Here is a 20,783-nt window from a genome sequence, read left to right on the forward strand (position 1 = left end):
CTAAAGTTCACATTTCCTGCAGAGGCACCAAGAAATTAAAATCATATTTTGGTATGCCACCATTTTCACTCATGTTTAGAAGTGTACCCTGGATCGTTTCAGAGATCTAATGTGTTGCAGTAGCATAGCTCTAATAATCTGTGGGTCGCAGTTCGAATTGTTAGTGGAATGTATGATCGCACAAGGAAATACTTTAAATATTTTAGTTTTAATTTCTCACAACTAAAAAGTCAGTAGATATAACTAACTTAAAGACTCTGAAATTTTCATGTTTTCATTTTTATTCATTATTTATCGGCATAATAATTGTGTACTTAATGGAATTTTATAAACAATCTGATATTTAAAAAGACAGTTAATTGTGTCCTTTATGGACGTCTCTAAAAATTATAATGCTGATCAAAACAGAATGTTGCCAAAAATTACACTGTACAACCACGTATGCATTAGAAGTTGAAAAAAATTTTACGTATTAAATATGACCACGTACACATGTTGGAAAATGTTTAAACATGCATAAGAATACTTTAAAAAAGTAGTTTAGAATATTGGTTACTTCTAGGAAATAAATGGTACTAGTGTAAAAAGACTCTGGGCCGGGCGCGGTGGCTCACGCCTCTAATCCCAGCACTTTAGGAGGCCGAGGTGGGTGGATTACAAGGTCAGCAGGTGGAGACCATCCTGGCTAACATGGTGAAACCCCGTTTCTACTAAAAATACAAAGAATGAGCCAGGCGTTGTGGTGGGCGCCTGAATTCCCAGCTACTTGGGAGGCCCAGGCAGGAGAATGGCGTGAACCCGGGAGGTGGAGCTTGCAGTGCGCCAAGATCACACCACTGCTCTCCAGCCTGGGCGAGACAACGAGACGGGCGAGGCAGCGAGACGCCATATCAAAATTAAAAAAAAAAAAGAAAATTTAAGACGTGAAAACAAATTCTACACATAGTCAGAACCACACACATATGTTGTGAATTTATGGTTGTTTGTTTGCTTTTTGAGATGGAGTCTCACTCTGTCACTCAGGCTAAAGTGGCACAAGCTTGGCTCACTGCAACTTCTGCCTCATGGGTTCAAGCGATTCTCCTGCCTCAGCCTCCAGAATAGCTGAGATTAGGGGCACCCACCACCACAATCGGCTATTGTTTGTTATTTTTAGTAGCGATGGGGTTTCACTGTGTTGACCAGGCTCGTCTGCGACTCCTGACCTTAAGTAATCTGCCCACCTTGGTCTCCTAAATTGCCAGGATTACAGCATGCTCCACCGTGCACAGCCTGTTGTAACATGATTTAAACATGCATGGGAATGACAACAAAAATTAATTCAGGCTGTTTTGTACCTCTAGGCAATTAATTACAGTAGCATAAAAAGACACCAAGGCCAAAAGCTTTAGAGTCACACTGCTAAAACAGTGTGTCTAGCAAAGAGTCATCAAGTAGTGATTTTTAAAAATTATCTGTCACACACACACACACTCAGTCACCTAATCAGAAAAACAAGAAACTGATTTTCTTCAGATTCTCAGAGTGACAACACTCACAACTGTCACATCAGCAAGTGAAACTTTCCTCAAAGTAAAGATCAGAATTCCAATCAGCATTTGAACCACTGAAAATATTTCACAGTTTCAAAATTCACCTGCCTTAAAACCAAGCACGTACAGAAATTGCAAATTGGAAACTTTACACTATCAGGATATTAAAGAAGAACCACATGATGTAAAGCAGAATTTGTTTCTAAATCCCTAATTCTTATGCTTCTAAATGGCATTTTCTCAAACATAAATACTAACATTGGCATTATTTGTATCAAATTTTCCCATCAAATTTTCAAAAGAAAACAACATTGGGAATAAAAGGCTCTCAGCATTTCAAAGAGTTTAATATTCTTAATTCCAGAGTAAAATTTAAATTGCAAAATTTACCTGCTTTGAGTGTTTCTCTGTCCTTTAATTCTAAGGCTTTATTTGGAAGAGAAACTTTCCTTCCACAGGTAGGCTAAATGGGTTTGGAAACACAAAAATTAATACATAATATATGCTTCCTAAAATATGTAGTTAGTATTCAAGATAGCAATATAAAAGTTATTACCTTCAGAAGACCATCTTTAACAGGAGACTCTAAAAGTAAAGGGACATATATAATTGATTATATGCAAGCCTGACAAAGCCTACCAAGCATTCGTACAATGTGAATATGAAGATGAATCCTCATGCTTGAATTGAAAAGGGATTACACTAGGTTTTGGGGTCTTTTGGGCTTTTGTATTTGTTAACATGCCAAAGGGACAGAAATACACTTAAGAAAATTTTAAAAATAAATTTCATCAAACTTGCTATGGAGATTTCAACAATCAAAATATATTTCAACTGACAATAACTAAAGTAGAAAAATCCTAATACCAGTAAGATTAAACTGCCGTATAGGGAAAGAAGCTGAATTTAGTAAGATGACCAAGTCATGACCCCCTGCCAAAAAAAAAAAAAAAAGTCCTAGCTAGTGGAAGAATGCTATGGCATATTGTTAAGGAAACACATCAGAATATCTTATGTCAATATACTGCAAGTAGCTATTATGTTCTTCAATTTGTCCTGTAATTCAAGAATTGCAAAGCTGCGATGAGAATTCAAAGGTACAATTTACTTATCATTGCAGAGGATGTTCTAAATTTATCAGCATAAATATCTACTCATAGAATAAAAGTTTATAAATATATTTATTTTTGAACCTCTGTGAAATAGGAGTATTTTTACATTTACGGGGTTCTCTGGTTTAGTCCTCTCAAAATTTCCTGATCCACTTATGCAGAAAAGTCAAAGCACACCCATCAACAGACTAATACAGTCCAGGTGCCGTGTCTCATGCCTGTAACTCCAGAACCTTGGATGCCCGAAGAGGGCGGATCTCTCAAGGCCAGGAGTTCCAAAGCAGCCTGGCCAAAATAGCAAAACCCTGTCTCCACAAAAAATACAAAAGTCATCCAGGTATGGTGGCATATGCCTGTAACCCCAGCTACTTGGGAGCTGGAGCTGTGAGAATCACTTGAACCCAGGAGGCCCAGGTGGCAGTGTGTCAAGATCATGCCACTGCACTCCAGCCTGGATGACAGAGCGAGACTCTGTCTCAACAAAAGAAAAAACACCTGATATGAAAGTATCAAAAACTAGACGTCAATTTCCAGAGACTTTTTACATATCATTAACCTGCATATTTCAATTTTAGAGTAATGGTTATTGAAAATAACAGTTTTATTGTTCAAGGAATGAATTCTACAATTGCTTTGTTGCTAAAACTAATTCTATTTGTTATACCATGTGAGTTGTTAAGCCACTGTTATGAAAAAGCTTTTATAGAAAGCTTAGCTTCAAGAAAAAACAGACATTTCTTTGACATAGAAATATCTCTCCTTTCATCAAATAATATGAATATAACATGCTTAATCTCTCATTTTTCTCTACTTTGTTATTTTTCAGTAAGACACACTCTAATATATTTAGACATATCAAGTATATATGTTGTTTCCTTTGAGAGTTGATTGATCAATAATGAAGACACTTCAGGGATATAAACTGTCTAAAACACACAACATTTATGTCCAAGCATTTTAAGGCTAAATATGCATGACCGTGTTGCAGGTATGTGTTTTAGAAAAAAAGTGCTTAAAATTGTATTCAATACACTTTAAATAAAAACCCGCTTTAATTACGATGAGAAGATCCTTCTCGATTCATTAATATCTTTAAACTACTTCTGAAGCACTGAAGAAACCTCAGAAATTCATATATAGGAAATGATACCATTAATTCATCTGCTTGTTTTAGGTAAAAATATGATAAATGTACATCCTCACTAAGTGCAAAGAAAGCAGAGTGTCATGAGATAGGAAATGAATATGTAACCAAAATATTTTCCTTTATGAAGAAAATAGCTGGCTTTGACCTTTCTAAGACAAGATAAAAAAGCAAAACACGCAGAGATGAAACATTCAGAGCTATCTCACCATCAACGAACCGTTTATCACTTGGCATTTAGGAATACTATGTATGGTTGAAAACTCTGGTTTTAAATTGTGATCTGATTATCCCTGAAGTTCAAAATCGATGCAGAGGAAGCAAGCAGGGAAATACTACCTTCGTTATTTTTCTAAATTACTTTTTTTTTTTATAAAGGTGTACACTGGAGTTTTTTAAAATCAGGACAGGTCACGTGGCATGGCTCTAAAGATTAGTGAGCCACATTTGTAATGGCTATTGAAATGTATGGCTATGCATCCTTGCATTTTAATTACTTCACTTTTAACATCTAACATAGCGTGAAGTAGGACATACACTTAAACAAAGGCTTGTTGACATCTGTAATTATTATGATGCTTTTTAGTCACCATGAAGAGAGTCTAATTAAATGTGGTGGAAAGTAAAAATGCACACTATGATTTTTTTTTTCTTTTGTCTGTGTCTCGCCCTGTCGCCCAGGCTGGAGTGCTGTGTCGAGATCTCGGCAGAATACAAGCTCCACCTCTCGGATTCAGGCCATTATCCTGCCTCAACCTCCTGAGTGGCTGGGACTACAGGCACCCACCGCCACTCCTGGCTAATTTTTTGTATTTTTATTAGAGATGGGGTTACACCGTGTTAGCTAGGATGGTCTGGATCTCCTGACCTCGTGATCCGCCCGCCTCGGCCTCCCAAAGTGCTGGGATTACAGGCATGAGTCACCACGCCTGGCCTGAAATCTTAAAATAAATGAAAAACAAGCTAATCGCTGAAGAAAAATAAAAAGTTGCTGTAGAATGACAAGAACATTGTACACCCATTTACATATGGTTTTTGCAAAAAATGTTAATGCCAATATGTATATGCTGAGTGATGAGGAGATAAGTGATCTTGAATCAGAGGAGCAAATCATGACACTGAGAAAATAAATGCAAAAGCTGAACATAGAGTGCTACACCATGTGTCTTTAATGCAACACATTATAATAATTTGTATCATTACAAATATTCATCATGTTCTTTAATATGTCCTGTCATTGAGAAAGTACACAGTTCGGATGAGAATTCAGCTGAATGTAGATTTGACATCTCATCAGTGAAAGTGTTATGAATTGATCAGCTTGGATATATACTTGGAGCATAATACTAAATATAAATATTCATTGATTTTCATACCCGTATGCTACAATAGTATCCAACATTTTTGTAATTTCTGTCTTTGCCATCTCAGTATTTCTTGATCCACTGATGGAGGAAGATGTACAAACCTCATCAGGAACAGCAAATTTAATTAGCCCTCAATAGTGATGTATTTGTTATAAATTTAGTTGCAACAGACTTATTAAATATTAACAAAATTTTCTAGGTTAAAATCAGTAAAATGATTTTACTGATTTGGTATATCATGTTATTCGCTAATGAGGTTTTATAAAATGGCAATTTACCAACACAATTTGCTTCCTTAAAAATAAAGCCAATGTTCTTACATTCTAGTATATGTTATTCAAATTGTGAATATCAACAAAATATATACATATATATATATTTGATGCCTCATAGTAATAAAGAAAATTAATGAGTCACTGAGGTTTAGTCCAATTCTAGTAATCCTCATGATTCCAATAGTCTCTGGAGCACCCACACTCTAACATTCTGCAGTAAAAATATTCTAAATGCTTCCGAAGTGAGTTCACTCCATTTTCCTTCATACAAAATCCAAAATAATCTAGCTGGCTTCTCTCTTGTCCCCTGCTTCCTGCCTCATAATCTCTCTTCTTTAGCGAAACTAATCTCTAGACTTGTGCTCTTGTTTCTTCCCATTCAACACACATTCTTTCCTTTTTCTTTGTTTAGCAGTAGTATCTTCCATCTACAATTTCTATTCCATTGCCCCTTTCTTCTTCTCCCCTAACTAAAAACATACTCAAAAATAGGAGCACCATAATGCTTTCTCCTGACCCTTTTCTGTCCTGACCTTCTACCCAATGGCCCTTCTTCCACATTTTTTCCAACAAAGGTCTCTCATCTTGCTACTCAGAGCAAGGTCCAAGGACCACCAGCAATAGGATCACCTGACAACTTACTAAAAATGCAGAGTCCCTAGTCGGCTGAATCACAGTGTGAATTGTTAACAAGGTTTTCAGAAGATTTTCTAAAGTTTGAAAACTTATGGTCTATACGGAGAGTATATGACGAATTATATACATGTGTGGCCATGCATATATGCTTATTCTCAACTATTGCAAATAGAACACAGCTCTCCATTGTCAGCTGCTTCCATCCCTAATGGCTTCCCACCAGTGAGAAAGACAGGAAGAGCCAGAATATTTTTGCTGTAATTCTCTGGTATGTTTTGGCACTAGAAAGTCACTTTATATTCTTCCAAAATTTCTAACCATACCCGATCTTTTCCTAAAGAATCATTTCATTTTACCATCCTCCATTATATAAACCTGCCTCTTGTTCCTTCCCATCCTCTCTGTACTCTCTTTCTCGATCTTCATTTCCTCTTTTACTACTTTCTCCTTTATTATTTTCTCATTTTCCTCAGCTCTTGGAATACCTTGAATTCAAACTAATAATTCAGTTCCTTTTCAGCACTCTCAATATACTCTGTTGCCAACACCTGATAAGACGTATAACTCATCACCTTTTCACTTCTCTTTTTTCCGTGCTTTGCATTGAGGAGGTAATTTTCTTCATCTATTAGAGGATATCCTTCCTCATCAGTTTAGATAAATATGTGGTCAAATGACTTTTTAAATAAAAAATGGTTCTTACCTTCTAATTTTCCATTTAAGGTATCGAATACTTTTTGATGTGTAGCTTTGGGTAAATACACATCCTTCTGTGAAACAGTCTCACAGGGACTCTGTTAAAAGTAATATCAATAAATAATTTCAATGAAAAAATCCTAGTAATGAAGAGTATCAAAATTTCCTAAGTAAAATCTTTTTTAAAAACAGAATTTCCTAGTTTGCAAACAATTCGACTTAAGAGCACACACGTATAGAAAATCAAAACATTTTGATAGAAATCACCATCAATCCCACAGAAATACAAACTGCCATCAGAGAATACTATAAACACCTCTACACAAATAAACTAGAAAATCTAGAAGAAATGGATAAATTCCTCGACACATACACCCTCCCAAGACTAAATCAGGAAGAAGTTGAATCTCTGAATAGACCAATAATAGGCTCTGAAATTGTGGCAATAATCAATAGCTTACCAACCAAAAAGAGTCCAGGACCAGATGGATTTACAGCAGAATTCTTCCAGAGGTACAAGGAGGAACTGGTACCATTCCTTCTGAAACTATTCCAATCAATAGAAAAAGAGGGAATCCCCCCTAACTCATTTTATGAGGCCAGCATCATCGTGATACCAAAGCCAGGCAGAGACACAACAAAAAAAAGAGAATTTTAGACCAATATCCTTGACGAACATTGATGCAAAAATCCTCAATAAAATACTGGCAAAACGAATCCAGCAGCACATCAGAAAGCTTATCCACCATGATCAAGTGGACTTCATCCCTGGGATGCAAGGCTGGTTCAATATACGCAAATCAATAAATGTAATCCAGCATATAAACAGAACCAAAGACAAAAAAAAACATGATTATCTCAATAGATGCAGAAAAGGCCTTTGACAAAATTCAACAACCCTTCATGCTAAAAACTCCCAATAAATTAGGTGTTGATGGGACGTATCTCAAAATAATAAGAGCTATCTATGACAAACCCACAGCCAATATCATACTGAATGGGCAAAAATTGGAAGCATTCCCTTTGAAAACTGGCATAAGACAGGGATGCCCTCTCTCACCACTCCTATTCAACATAGTGTTGGAAGTTCTGGCCGGGGCATTTAGGCAGGAGAAGGAAATAAAGGGTATTCAATTAGGAAAAGAGGAAATCAAATTGTCCCTATTTGCAGATGACATGATTGTATATGTAGAAAACCCCATTGTCTCAGCCCAACATCTCCTTAAGCTGATAAGCAGCTTCAGCAAAATCTCAGGATACAAAATCAATGTAAAAAATCACAAGCATTCTTACACACCAATAACAGACAAACAGAGAGCCAAATCCTGAGTGAACTCCCATTCACAATTGCTTCAAAGAGAATGAAATACCTAGGAATCCAAGTTACAAGGGACATGAAGGACCTCTTCAAGGAGAACTACAAACCACTGCTCAATGAAATAAAAGAGGATACAAGCAAATGGAAGAACATTCCATGCTCATGGGTAGGAAGAATGAATATCATGAAAATGGCCATACTGCCCAAGTAATTTATAGATTCAGTGCCATCCCCATTAAGCTACCAATGACTTCGCAGAATTGGAAAAAACTACTTTAAAGTTCTTATGTAACCAAAAAAAAGCCTGCATCTCCAAGTCAATCCTAAGCCAAAAGAACAAAGCTGTAGGCATCACAGTACCTGACTTCAAACTATACTACAAGGCTTCAGTGACCAAAACAGCATGGTACTGTTACCAAAACAGAGATATAGATCAATGGAACAGAACACAGCCCTCAGAAATAATGGCGCATATCTAGAACTATCTGATCTTTGACAAACCTGAGAAAAACAAGGAATGGGGAAAGGATTCCCCATTTAATAAATGGTGCTGGGAAAAGTGGCTAGCCATATGGAGAAAGCTGAAACTGGATCCCTTCCTTACACCTTATACAAAAAGTAATTCAAGATGGATTAAAGACTTAAACGTTAGACTTAAAACCATAAAAACCCTAGAAGAAAACCTAGGCATTACCATTCAGGACATAGGCATGGGCAAGGACTTCATGTCTAAAACACCAAAAGCAATGGCAACAAAAGACAAAATTGACAAATGGGATCTAATTAAACTAAAGAGCTTCTGAACAGCAAAAGAAACTACCATCAGGGTGAACAGGCAACCTACAAAATGGGAGAACATTTTTGCAACCTACTCTTCTGACAAAGGGCTAATATCCAGAATCTACAATGAACTCAAACAAATTTACAAGAAAAAAACAACCCCATCAAAAAGTGGGCAAAGGACATGAACAGACGCTTCTCAAAAGAAGACATTTATGCAGCCAAAAAACACATGAAAAAATGCTCACTATCATTGGCCATCAGAGAAATGCAAATCAAACCACAATGAGATACCATCTCACACCAGTTAGAATGGCAATCATTAAAAAGTCAGGAAACAACAGGTGCTGGAGAGGATGTGGAGAAATAGGAACACTTTTACACTGTTGGTGGGACTGTAAATTAGTTCAACCATTGTGGAAGTCAGTGTGGCGATTCCTCAGGGATCTAGAACTAGAAATACATTTGACCCAGTCATCCCATTACTGGGTATATACGCAAAGGACTATAAATCATGCTGCTATAAAGACACATGCACACGTATGTTTATTGCGGCATTATTCACAATAGCAAAGACTTGGAACCAACCCAAATGTCCAACAATGATAGACTGGATTAAGAAAATGTGGCACATATACACCATGGATTACTATGCAGCCATAAAAAATGATGAGTTCATGTCCTTTTAGGGACATGGATGAAATTGGAAATCATCATTCTCAGTAAACTATTGCAACAACAAAAAACCAAACACTGCATATTCTCACTCAGAGGTGGGAATTGAACAATGAGAACACATGGACATGGGAAGGGGAACATCACACTCTGGGGACTGTTGTGGGGTGAGGGGAGGGGTGAGGGATAGCATTAGGAGATATAACTAATGCTAAATGACGAGTTAATGGGTGGAGCACACCAGCATGGCACACGTATACATATGTAACTAACCTGCACATTGTGCACATGTACCCTAAAACTTAAAGTATAATAATAATAAAAGAAAATAAAAGAAAACCTCACATAACTCTCTCTACATCAAGCTTATCTTTACATTCATGTGGCCATTAACTTGGTTACTGAGCAGGAAGAACAAATCATGTTCATGAAAAAATTGACACGTGCATATTTCAAAAAGTATCTCTCTTAAAAATATCTAACTTATATTGTAGTCCTCATCAAAAATAAATATGACATTTCAAACAAAATACAATACATTTTCTACTTGCCATGACACATACAGCATTAAACATTTAAAATATTCATGGTCATAGAACTGTTTAGTGTTAAAAATGATGTCTGTCTTGAACTTTTAGAGTCTGTCATATAGTGTATGCACAGAATGCTGAAAAAGCTGCTTTATTTCGGTAAACAGGGGCTTAAAATAAGCAACATGTTTTTGACAAAAGTTATGATGATAGAAAAAGTGCTTGAATAGAATGTAAATGCAGTAAGAAAAAAATTATGTCATGTCTAAATGAAAGCAAACAGGTATTAAAGTGTTTTTGTCTAATAAAAAATCAGATAAAATCTACCTGTCTATCGACTTCAACCCTTTGCTGTTACCATCAGGCAGCAGCTGCTTGTTTCTAAGAGGTCAGATACTTTCTATGTCTTTCCACAGTTGTGACCTTAAAACACATCACTATTATTTCCCACTCATGCTGCTGCAGCTTGACTGCCATAAAGTGACTCAAGGAGTTCTATTTGTGAAAATATAATTTATATTTTTCAATAGACTGCTCAACCAATAATCTTGTTATTATATTCCCACAAGGTTTCCTATTCCTCATGCTTTTCTTTCTCCTGAAATGTCCCCTCAGATCTACACTGAACAATAAAGATATGTCAATACGTTCAAGTCCCAGGCATTAACTTTTCAGGTCCCAACTTTTGCAATACTGCAGTTTAAAGTGTCTCTCCATGAATCCAGTTAGAACTTTTGTACATCTAGATATAAGACAGAATCATGTATTTGCCCATAGCTGGACTCAGTGTAATTCTTTTGCTTTTAGACAAACGTACTTCAGATCCCATGTGAATTTCTAGTGAATTCTAAGCCTTATTTTTTATACTATACCACACCGGCTTCTTAAATTAATCCTACAAATTCACAGAATTTCACCATGAAGCAGTAATCTACTTAGCACATATATTCTCTATTAAGCGTATTCTGGAAAATATCAAAAAATAATTTGGGGGTGACATATGCAGAGGTGAGAAAATAAAGTCTAAGAATCTGATTTTATGTTTTCATATCCTGCAATACTAAAATTTAAAAAAATCAATAACACATAGTACCTCAGAATCCCAAGAATTTTCTTCATCGTCCTTTTGTTTGGATTCTGATGGGAACATCTGAGCTATAAAAGGTTAATCACAGATGTATTCATGAGAACATTTCTCTACTATAAATTTTAAAAACATACACAAGTCTACTTTCATTCACGAATCTGTAGTTTTTCCTCTGTAGCCCGTATATTATTTTTGTCGATTACAGTGACTACTTCTATAGTCACTCCATCAGAATTGAAATCTAAAAAGTCTGAAAATTAACATTATTTCATTAGAATGAAGAAAAATAGAAATTTGACTAACTTGTATGAGTTATTTCTTCACAAAGCAATCATATCCTCTTCTTCTGTGAAACACAGTATGTCCTATATTTGCTGTTCATTCAGAAAACTTTAATTACCTATCATCTCTCATTTCTTTGTAAATTTTTAGTTTCTAGTGTTACTTAGTTTGAGTGACTCAGCAATCTCTATTACACAGTTCTTCAAAAAAGATGATCTATCAATGAATAAAATTTTTTAGGAATATTAACTTTTTGATATTAGTCAACTATATGTCCAACCCTTTTACATTTCAATATGCTATGACAGTGCATTGGGTGTGTTTTGGGTGTGTATATGTTTTAGGATGATAAGCTTAAAAAACTTTTATTGCATATAAATTAAGAACTGCTTTAATTACAACAACACACTGCTTCCCTAATGCAACAATATCTTCAGAGTCAGCTTGTGACACCTTGGAGAAACATCAGAAATGTATAGGAAAAAATAATTGCCTTAAGTAATCTAACATTCCCACATGTTGTATAGGATAAAATCGAGGCCCACACAAGACTTGAGGAGTTCTCAGGCACATAAGACAGAAAATGAATTTATACCAAAAATAACTTCCAGTTTTCTTTATCAGCAAAAAGTACAAATTACAACTATTTGAATCAGGTTAAAGAAAAAAGCAAACGTGCACAACTAAAACTTAAAAGACCGTTTCATCATTAACAGTACATTTATCATTCGACATCTATCAACTCTCTACCTGGTTTTCAAAAGTAAATTTAACCTGGGATCTCAGCATCCCTGATGTTCACATTTCATGCAGAGGGTCCAAGAAACTCAAATCATACTTTGGTAAGTCACCATTTTCACTCATTTTCAGAAGCATACCCTGGATCGTTTCAGAGATCTTACGTGTTGCAACACCATAGCTCTAATAGTCTGTGGGTCACAGTTCAAATTCTTAGTGGAATATATGATTGCACAAGGAAATATTTTAAATATTTCATTTTTAATTTCTAATAACTAAAAAATTAGCAGATAAAACTAACTTTTTAAAGACTTGGAAATCTGCATGTTTTCATTTTTATTTATTACTTATCAGCATAAAAACTGTGCAATTAACTATGCTACTGTCATACAATGGAATTTTATAAACAACCTAATATTTAAAAACACAGTTAATTGTGTCCTTTATGGATGACTCCAAAAATTATAATGCTGATCAAATAAGAATGTTGCAGAACATTACACTGTACAACCATGTATGCATTAGAAGTTGAAAAAAATTGTACATATTAAATATGACCATGCACACGTTGTAAAATATTTAAACATGCATAAGAATAGTTTTAAAAAGTAGGTTAGTGTAAAAAGACTCTAAAGCCAAACGCTTCAGAATTACAGTTTTAGGAAAAATGTGTTTATCAAATATTCACAAATAAATGACTACTTTCCTCATCTTTACAAGGTAAAGGTACCACACACATAAACAGACACACACAGGAACACACACAGACACACACACACACACACAAACACAAACACACAGAGTTCACTGATCCGAGTTACTGATTTTCTTAAGATTCCCAAAGTGACAACACCGGAAATGAGGTAATTAATATTAAAACACAAGTGTTATATCAGTAAAAGACATGATCCCCGAAGTAAACTGTGGAATCTGAATCAAGCTTCAAAGAACTAAAAAGAGTTAGAGTTTCAAAATTTACCTTCTTGAATCTTTAAGAAATACAGAAGTTCAAAATAGAAAACATTACAGTTTCGGGATACAAAAGTAGAAACACCTGAGATTAAGGCTATATTTTTAAAAAAAATATATTGAAAATTACTGTTCTTGTAATATCAGGTTTTCAAACACAAATACCAGTATTGGCATTATCTAGATCAAATCTTTTCATCAAAGTTGAAAGAAATAAATCATTGGGGATAGAAAGACTATCAAAATGTCCAATATTGGTTAAATTGAAACATTTACCTGCTCTCAATGTTTGTTCATTCTTCAATTCAAAGGCTTTATTTGGAACAGTCTTTTGCATTTCAATGGCAGGCTAAATGGGTTTGGAAGAAAAATGATCAATAAAGAATGTGTACTTCACAAAATACATAGTTAATAAGTCATTCAAAATTAAACCATAAAACTAAATACCTTGAAGGCAGATGGCTTCTCAGGAAGTTCTAAAATGCAAAAGAGATTTATCATCAATCATAAGTAAATATGACAAAGCCAACCGAGTGAATGCAGTGATAGTATCTAACTGAGTCCTCTTGGTTGACTTTGAGAATGAATAGTTTAGATTTGGGAAGTTTTCTTTTGGTTTGTTTAGGACACACACATGACAGGAATACACTGAAGAAAATACAAATATAGGTTTCATAGATCATGTAGTTAAGACCTCAAAAGTGAGATTGTGTTTCATGTGTAAAAAGGGTTGATATGAGAAAATAAATGTCAAACCTGAACATGGAATGCTACACCATATACTTAATGAAACACATTAAAATCATTTATATTATTCTATTCATCATGTTCTTTAATATGGCCTATCTTTGGAAAGGTACATAGTTATGATGAGAGTTCAGCTGAATGTAGAATTGACATCTCATCAGTGAAGTGTTATGAATTGATCAGCTTGGATATATACTTAGGTCATAATACTAAATATAAATATTCACTGTTTTCCATAACCATATGGTGTAATCATATGCCTATATTTCTGTATCCTCCAGTTTATCCATCTGAATGCTTCTTGATCCACTTATGCAAGAAGATGTATAAAACTCATCATGGAAATAATTTATAAGCTTTCAATATTGACATATTTATATAAAAATTAACTGCAATAGATGTATTAAACATAAATAACTTTTTATATTGTTAAGTCACCACAATATTTATTTTAAAAAGCAATCTTATTATTCAAGTATAAATTCAGTATTTTTTTAGTTCCTACAATTTGTCTGATTTGGTGTATCATTAGTCTATAATAAATTTTTTTGGAATGGCAATTTTACCAAAACAACTCACTTTCTTAAAATATAAAGCCAATGTTCTTAGTTTCAAATATATCTCACTTGAATAGCTAACATCAGCAAAATATATATTTGTCCTGCCTGATTGTAACATAGAAACCTAATGAGCACTCCTCTTGCTATTCAAAGTGAGCTCCAAGGGCCACTGACATCAGCATCGCCTGAGAACTTATTAAAATTTAGAAACTCAATTGTGCTGAATGATACTGTGTATTACCAAGGTATTCAGCTGATTTTTAAATGTTTCATAAGTATTGGTATATACTGACTGTATACGACAAATTATATAGATGCACACCTATGCATTTTTGTTAATACTCACCTATTGCAAATAAAACACAATTCTACATGCTCAGATAATTCCATTCCTAATGCCTTCCCAGTAGTGAGAAAGACAGGAAAAGTGAGAAAACTTTAGCAATAATTTTCTGACAAGTTTTGGGACCAGAAGATCATTTTATATTCTTGCCATCTTTCTAAGCATGGTCTATCTTTTCTAAAAAATATTTTATTTTGCCACCTCCATTATATAAACCTGCTTCTTGTTCCTTCATGAACTCCCTGTACTCTCTCTGCCTTCCTTAGTCTTCATTCCCTTTTTACTCCTTTTCCCTTACTTATTTCCTGACTTTCATCATGTCTTAGAGTATCTTGGATTCAAACAAATAATTCGGTTTTTTTCTTGCACTCTCTATATATTCCTGTTGCCAACACCTGAAAAGATACATAACTTATCATTTTACTCCTCTCTTTTCGATGTTATGTATTTAGTGGGTAATTTTATTTGGCTATTAGAGTATTTCAGTCATCATGCATTTAGACAAACATATGGTTAAAAGACTTTTCAAATAAAAAGTTGTTCTTACCTTCTACTTCTCTATTTATCTCCATTACTTTCTGATATATAGACTCAGGTATACACACTTGAGTCTTTGCAGAACTCTCAAAGAGACTCTGTTAAAAGTAGTATCAATAGATAATTTCCATTTTAAAATCATAAGAAGCATCAAAATTCCTAATTAAAATATTTTTTAAACTCAATTTCTGACTTCAAGGGCAATTTGATTTGAGGATAGGCACATATTGAAAATCACGACATTTTGATGGAAACCCTCACACATGCTATCTAGGTCAAAACTTATCTGTTATCTTCATGCAGCTATTGACTCGGTTACTGAGCATGAAAAATAAATAATATTGACACAAATTTTCACTCATCTGCATATTTCAAAAAGTAACTCACTTAAAAATATCTTACTTTATCTTCTGCACCAAAAAATCAAGAAAGCACATCAAACAAAATACAATACACTTGCTACCTGCAATAACGCATGTTGGGGTTCAATCAGGCTGGTGGGAAAAATATTAGAGATAGTTATAGAGATAGACACAAAACTTCTTTGAAGGCCGAGAAGTTTGCATAACTTTGGTAATGGATATGGTTGAAGGCAACCTGATCTTTACCTTTCGTTAAACAAATTAAAATAGTCATAAAGGAAGGCAGAGTAGTTTACCTAGCTAGCTAGTTTACTCATATAATCTTAACACTAACCTTTGATGTACCACAGGTGCTTAAGTGCTTTTTACTTGGGAAGTCCACAATGTCAATTAACCTCTAATGGTGTTGACTCAAGCTTTTGTTAATTATTATCTTACTGAATAAATGCGAGTCTGACTAGCTGATCAGGGCCATAGTGGCAACTGTTCACAGAACTCAGCAGGGAGTCTGTAAGCCACTCGGACACCCTCAGCTGGACTGGCAGAGCAGAATATCTGTGTGTCAATGTACTTTATTCATCTTTCCCTGGGTCAGGGGTCTGCAAGGGACAGACTCCCTGCAGCTGGTGCCTCCTGGAGAGGAGTGCTGCTGCAAATACATACTGCATTAAACATGGAAAATATTCATGATTATAGAATTATTTAGTGTTAAAAATGATGCATGGCATGAAGAGAATGTTAAGAATAAGTCTCCTGGCTAACACGGTGAAATCCCGTCTCTACTAAAAAAATGCAAAAAAATTAGCTGGGCGTGGTGGCGGGCGCCTGTAGTCCCAGCTACTCCGGAGGCTGAGGCAGGAGAATGGCGTGAACCCAGGAGGCAGAACTTGCAGTGAGCGGAGATCCAGCCACTGCAATCCAGCCTGGGCGACTGAGCGAAACTCTGTCTCAAAAAAAAAAAAAAAAAAAAAAAAGAATACTCAGAACATTGTAGAAGCGGCTATATTTAGGTAAACAAGGGCTTAAAATAATCAAAATGTTTTTGATAAAATGTCTGCTGATAGAAAAAGTACTTGAATAAAATGAAAAAGTAGTAAGGACAACTTATGTTATGTTTAAATGAAAGCAGACAAATATTAGAAAAAGTCTTTTTTTGGTCTATGGACAAATTAGATAAAATCTACTTGTCTATTGACATCTCATTTCTGTTACCACTGTGCAGCAGGGGCTTGGATCTAAGAGGTCAGACACTTCCTGTGTCTTTCCACAGTTGTGACCTTGGACTACACATCATTATTATTTGATACTTATGTTGCTATAAGCATGGCTACCACAAAGGGACCCAAAGAGTTCTATTTATAAAAATAATTTCTACTTTTTAAAACACTACTCAAACAAATTGTCCCACGGGTTTCCTATTCTTTATGCATTTTTTTCTCCTGAAATGTTCCTTCAGACCTATACAGGACAATACACGTATGTCAATAAGTTCAAGTCCAAAGCATTATCTTTTCATGTTTCAAGTTGTACAAAACTGCAGCTTAAACTGTTTTTCTATTAATCCAATTAGAACTTTTGTACATCTAGATATACCACTGAATCACATATTTGCCCACAGGTGGACTCAGAGTAATTCTTTAGTTTTTGGCCAAATTTCACCTCAGAACTTGTGAATTACTGGTGAATTCTAAGCCTTATTTTTTATACTATACTACACTAGTGTCTAAAACTCATTCTGAAAATTAGTAGAATTTCACCATCAAGCAGTAATCTACTTACCACATAGATTTTTTTTAAGTATTTTTTTTTTTTTGGAGACAGAGTCTCACTCTGTCACCCAGCCTGGAGTGCAATGGTGCAATCTCAACTCACTGCAACCTCCTCCTCCCAGGTTCAAGTGATTCTCCTGCCTCAGCTTCCCGAGTAGCTGGGATTACACGTGTGCACCACCACATCCAACTAATTTTGTATTTTTAGTACAGACAGGGTTTCACCATATTAGCCAGGCTGGTCTCGAACTCCTGAACTCAGGTGACCCTCCCACCTCAGGCCTCCCAAAGTGCTGGCATTACAGGCATGAGTTACAGTACCCAGCCAAGTATGTTTTTAGAAATATCAGAATTTCTTCTGAGCATATGCAGTGGTAAGAAAACCAAGTCAAAGCCTCTGATTTTGCATTTTCACATCACTCAATATTAATATTTTTAGAGAATAATAACAGCAATAATACACAATACCCCAGAATCCCAAGAATATTCTTCATCTTCCTCTCGTTTGGATTCTGATGGGAACATCTGATCTAAAAATGTTAATCACAGATACATTCATGAGAGCATTCCTTATTATAAATTTTAAAAACATATACAAATCTATTTTCATTCATGAATCTGTGGACTTTCTTCTGGAGCCTGTATATTCTATTGAATAACAACCACCACTTCTATAGTCAATTGGTTAGAACTATAATCTTAAAAATCTAAAAATTAACTTTATATTCATTAGAATGCAAAAAGCAATAAAAATTGACTAATTTGTATTAATTATTTCCTCACAAAAGAAATAATATCCTCTTCTCCCATGAAACACACTATGTCTGAAATTTGCTATTCACTCAGATAACTTTAATTACTTATCATCTCTCAATTCTCTCTGTTTTTATTTTTTAGTATTACTTAGTTTGATTGACTAAGCAATCTTTATTAAACAGTTCTTCAAAAAACATTATCAATAAGTAAGATTCTTCAAGAAATTAACTTTTTGATATTAGGAAATATATGTTCAACCCTTTGAAATTTCAATATGCCATGACAGTATATTTGGTGTGAATGTGTTTTAAATAAATAAGCTTAAAGAACTTGTACTGCATATAAATTAAAAGCTGCTTTAATTACAATGAGATAGTCTTTCCTCAATGCAACAATAGCTTCAGAATCAACTTGGGCCTCCTTGGAGAAACATTAGACATTTCTAGGAAAAATGATTGCTGTAAGTAACCTAAATTTCCCACATTTCATGGAATTAAAGGTCCAAGGAGTACTGAGAGCCATGAGGCACAAAATCAATATATTCATTTAACACAAATATTCTAAATGCATCTGAAGTGAATTCACTCAAATATCCTATTCAGAAACTCGAAAGTTGCCTGGCTATCTTCTCTCTTACCCTGTGTCCTGCCTCACAATCCCTCTTCCTTAGCCAAAATAATGTCTACGTCTGTAGTCTTGATTCTTCCCATTCATCATCTCTTAAAATCAATTTTCCCAACACTTTCTTTCTCTTTGTTTAGGGGTAGTATCTGACATCTGTAATTACCATTTTTTTACCTCTTTTTTCCCCTCTGGTCAGAAACATACTCAGAAATAAAAGCAATATAATGCTTTCCCTTGACCCTGTTATGTCTTGACCTTCTATCCAATGGCCCTTCTTCCAGATTTTTCCAAAGGAAAGGCTATTCCCTTGCTACTTAAGAGTGAGGTCCAAGGACCACCAGCATCAGCATCACTTGAGAACTTATTAGAAATTCCAGAATCCCAAGTCTGCTGAATCACAGCATGCATTGTTGACAAGGTATTCAGCTGATTTTCTAAAGTTTGAAAACTTCTGGTCAATACCGAGTGTATATGACAAATTATATACACGCACAGCTGTGCAAATATGCTTATATTAACCCATTGCAGATAAAACACAACTCTGCATGGTCAGGTGCTTCCATCCCTAATGCCTTCCCACCGGTGAGAAAGACAAGAGTGAAAACATGTTTGCTGTAATTCTCTGGCAAATTTTGGTAACAAAAGGTCACCTTATATTCTTCAAAACTTTCTAATCATGCCTTATCTTTCGCTAAAGAATTATTTTATTTTACCATCCTCTATTACCTAAACCCATTTCTTGTTGCCTCATGTACTCTCTGTACTCTCTGTCTTCCTCAGCCTTCATTCCCTCTTTCACTCCTTTCCTCAGGTCTTACGGTATATTGAATTTAAACTAATAATTCAGCTCTTTTTTGGCACTCTCAATATAATCTGTTGTCAACACCTGAGAAGACACATAACTTTCACTGCCTTTGTTCTTCCGTGTTATGCATTTAAAAAATAATTTTCTCTGGCTGTCAGAGTATATCAGTCCTCATGAATTTAGACAAACATTTGGTCAAAAGATGTTTTAAATAAAAAATGGTTCTTACCTTCTATTTTGTGATTTATTGTTTTGATATCTTTTTGATATGCAGCATCAGGTAAACACATATAATTCTGTGCAGCACTCTTAGAGATAATCTGTTAAAGGTAATACCAATAAATAATTTGTCTTTTTCCTTTTTTTGTTTTTTTGAGATGAAGTCTCACAGGGTGGCTCAGTGGTGTGATCTCGGCCTACTGCCACCTCTGTCTCCCAGGTTCAAGCGATTCTCCTCCTTCAGCCTCCTGAGTAGCTGGGACTACAGGCAGGAGCCACCACACCTGGCTAATTTTTTGTATTTTTAGGAGAGATGGGGTTTCACCATGTTGGCCAGGCTGGTCTTGAACTCCTGACCTCAAGTGATCCGCCCGCCTCAGCCTCCCAAAGCACTGGGATTATGGCTTGAGCCACGTCAATAAATAATTTCAATTTAAAAATAATAAAAATGACAAGCATCAATTTTTTTATTTAAAATCTTTTTTATGGGGCCAGGTGCGGTGGTTCATGCCAGTAATTCCAGCACTTTGGGAGGCCAAGGTGGGGGGATCACGAGGTCAAGAGATCGAGACTACCCTGGCCAACTTGGTGAAACCCCGTCTCTACTAAAAATACAAAAATTAGCCGGGCGTAGTGGTGGGTGCCTGTAATCCCAGCTACTCAGGAGGCTGAGGCAGGATAATCAATGGAACCTGGGAGGTGGAGGTTGTAGTCAGCTGAGATCACTCCACTGCACTCCAGCATGGTGATGGAGCAAGACTCTGTCTCAAAAAAGAAAAAAAAAATAATTAAAACTTTTTTTTAACTTTAAAGGCAATTAGATTTAAAGCTGTTCACATATTGAAAACCAAAACATTTCAAGAGAAAACCTCACGTTTTGTAGATCACACTTACCTTTTATCTTCATGTGGCTATTGACT

The 20,783-nt window shown here is 35.3% G+C and overlaps 1 protein-coding gene across 1 annotated transcript in view; it reads right to left on the reverse strand.

Annotated features, from left to right (window-relative positions):
- Positions 1 to 20,783, reverse strand: part of LOC115933177 (ankyrin repeat domain-containing protein 30B-like) — a 61,004-nt gene that overhangs the window by 11,001 nt on the left and 29,220 nt on the right. The window contains exons 9-17 of the mRNA XM_063698401.1: positions 19,874 to 19,964; positions 17,928 to 17,989; positions 15,339 to 15,426; positions 13,589 to 13,617; positions 13,418 to 13,490; positions 11,159 to 11,220; positions 6,770 to 6,860; positions 2,089 to 2,117; positions 1,923 to 1,995 (exon numbers count right to left, since the gene is read on the reverse strand). Of these exons, the coding sequence (XP_063554471.1) occupies positions 1,923 to 1,995; positions 2,089 to 2,117; positions 6,770 to 6,860; positions 11,159 to 11,220; positions 13,418 to 13,490; positions 13,589 to 13,617; positions 15,339 to 15,426; positions 17,928 to 17,989; positions 19,874 to 19,964 (598 nt within the window). The remainder of the gene's footprint in view (positions 1 to 1,922; positions 1,996 to 2,088; positions 2,118 to 6,769; positions 6,861 to 11,158; positions 11,221 to 13,417; positions 13,491 to 13,588; positions 13,618 to 15,338; positions 15,427 to 17,927; positions 17,990 to 19,873; positions 19,965 to 20,783) is intronic.

Source organism: Gorilla gorilla, chromosome 16 (genome assembly GCF_029281585.2).
Source record: "Gorilla gorilla gorilla isolate KB3781 chromosome 16, NHGRI_mGorGor1-v2.1_pri, whole genome shotgun sequence".
NCBI lineage: Eukaryota > Metazoa > Chordata > Mammalia > Primates > Hominidae > Gorilla > Gorilla gorilla.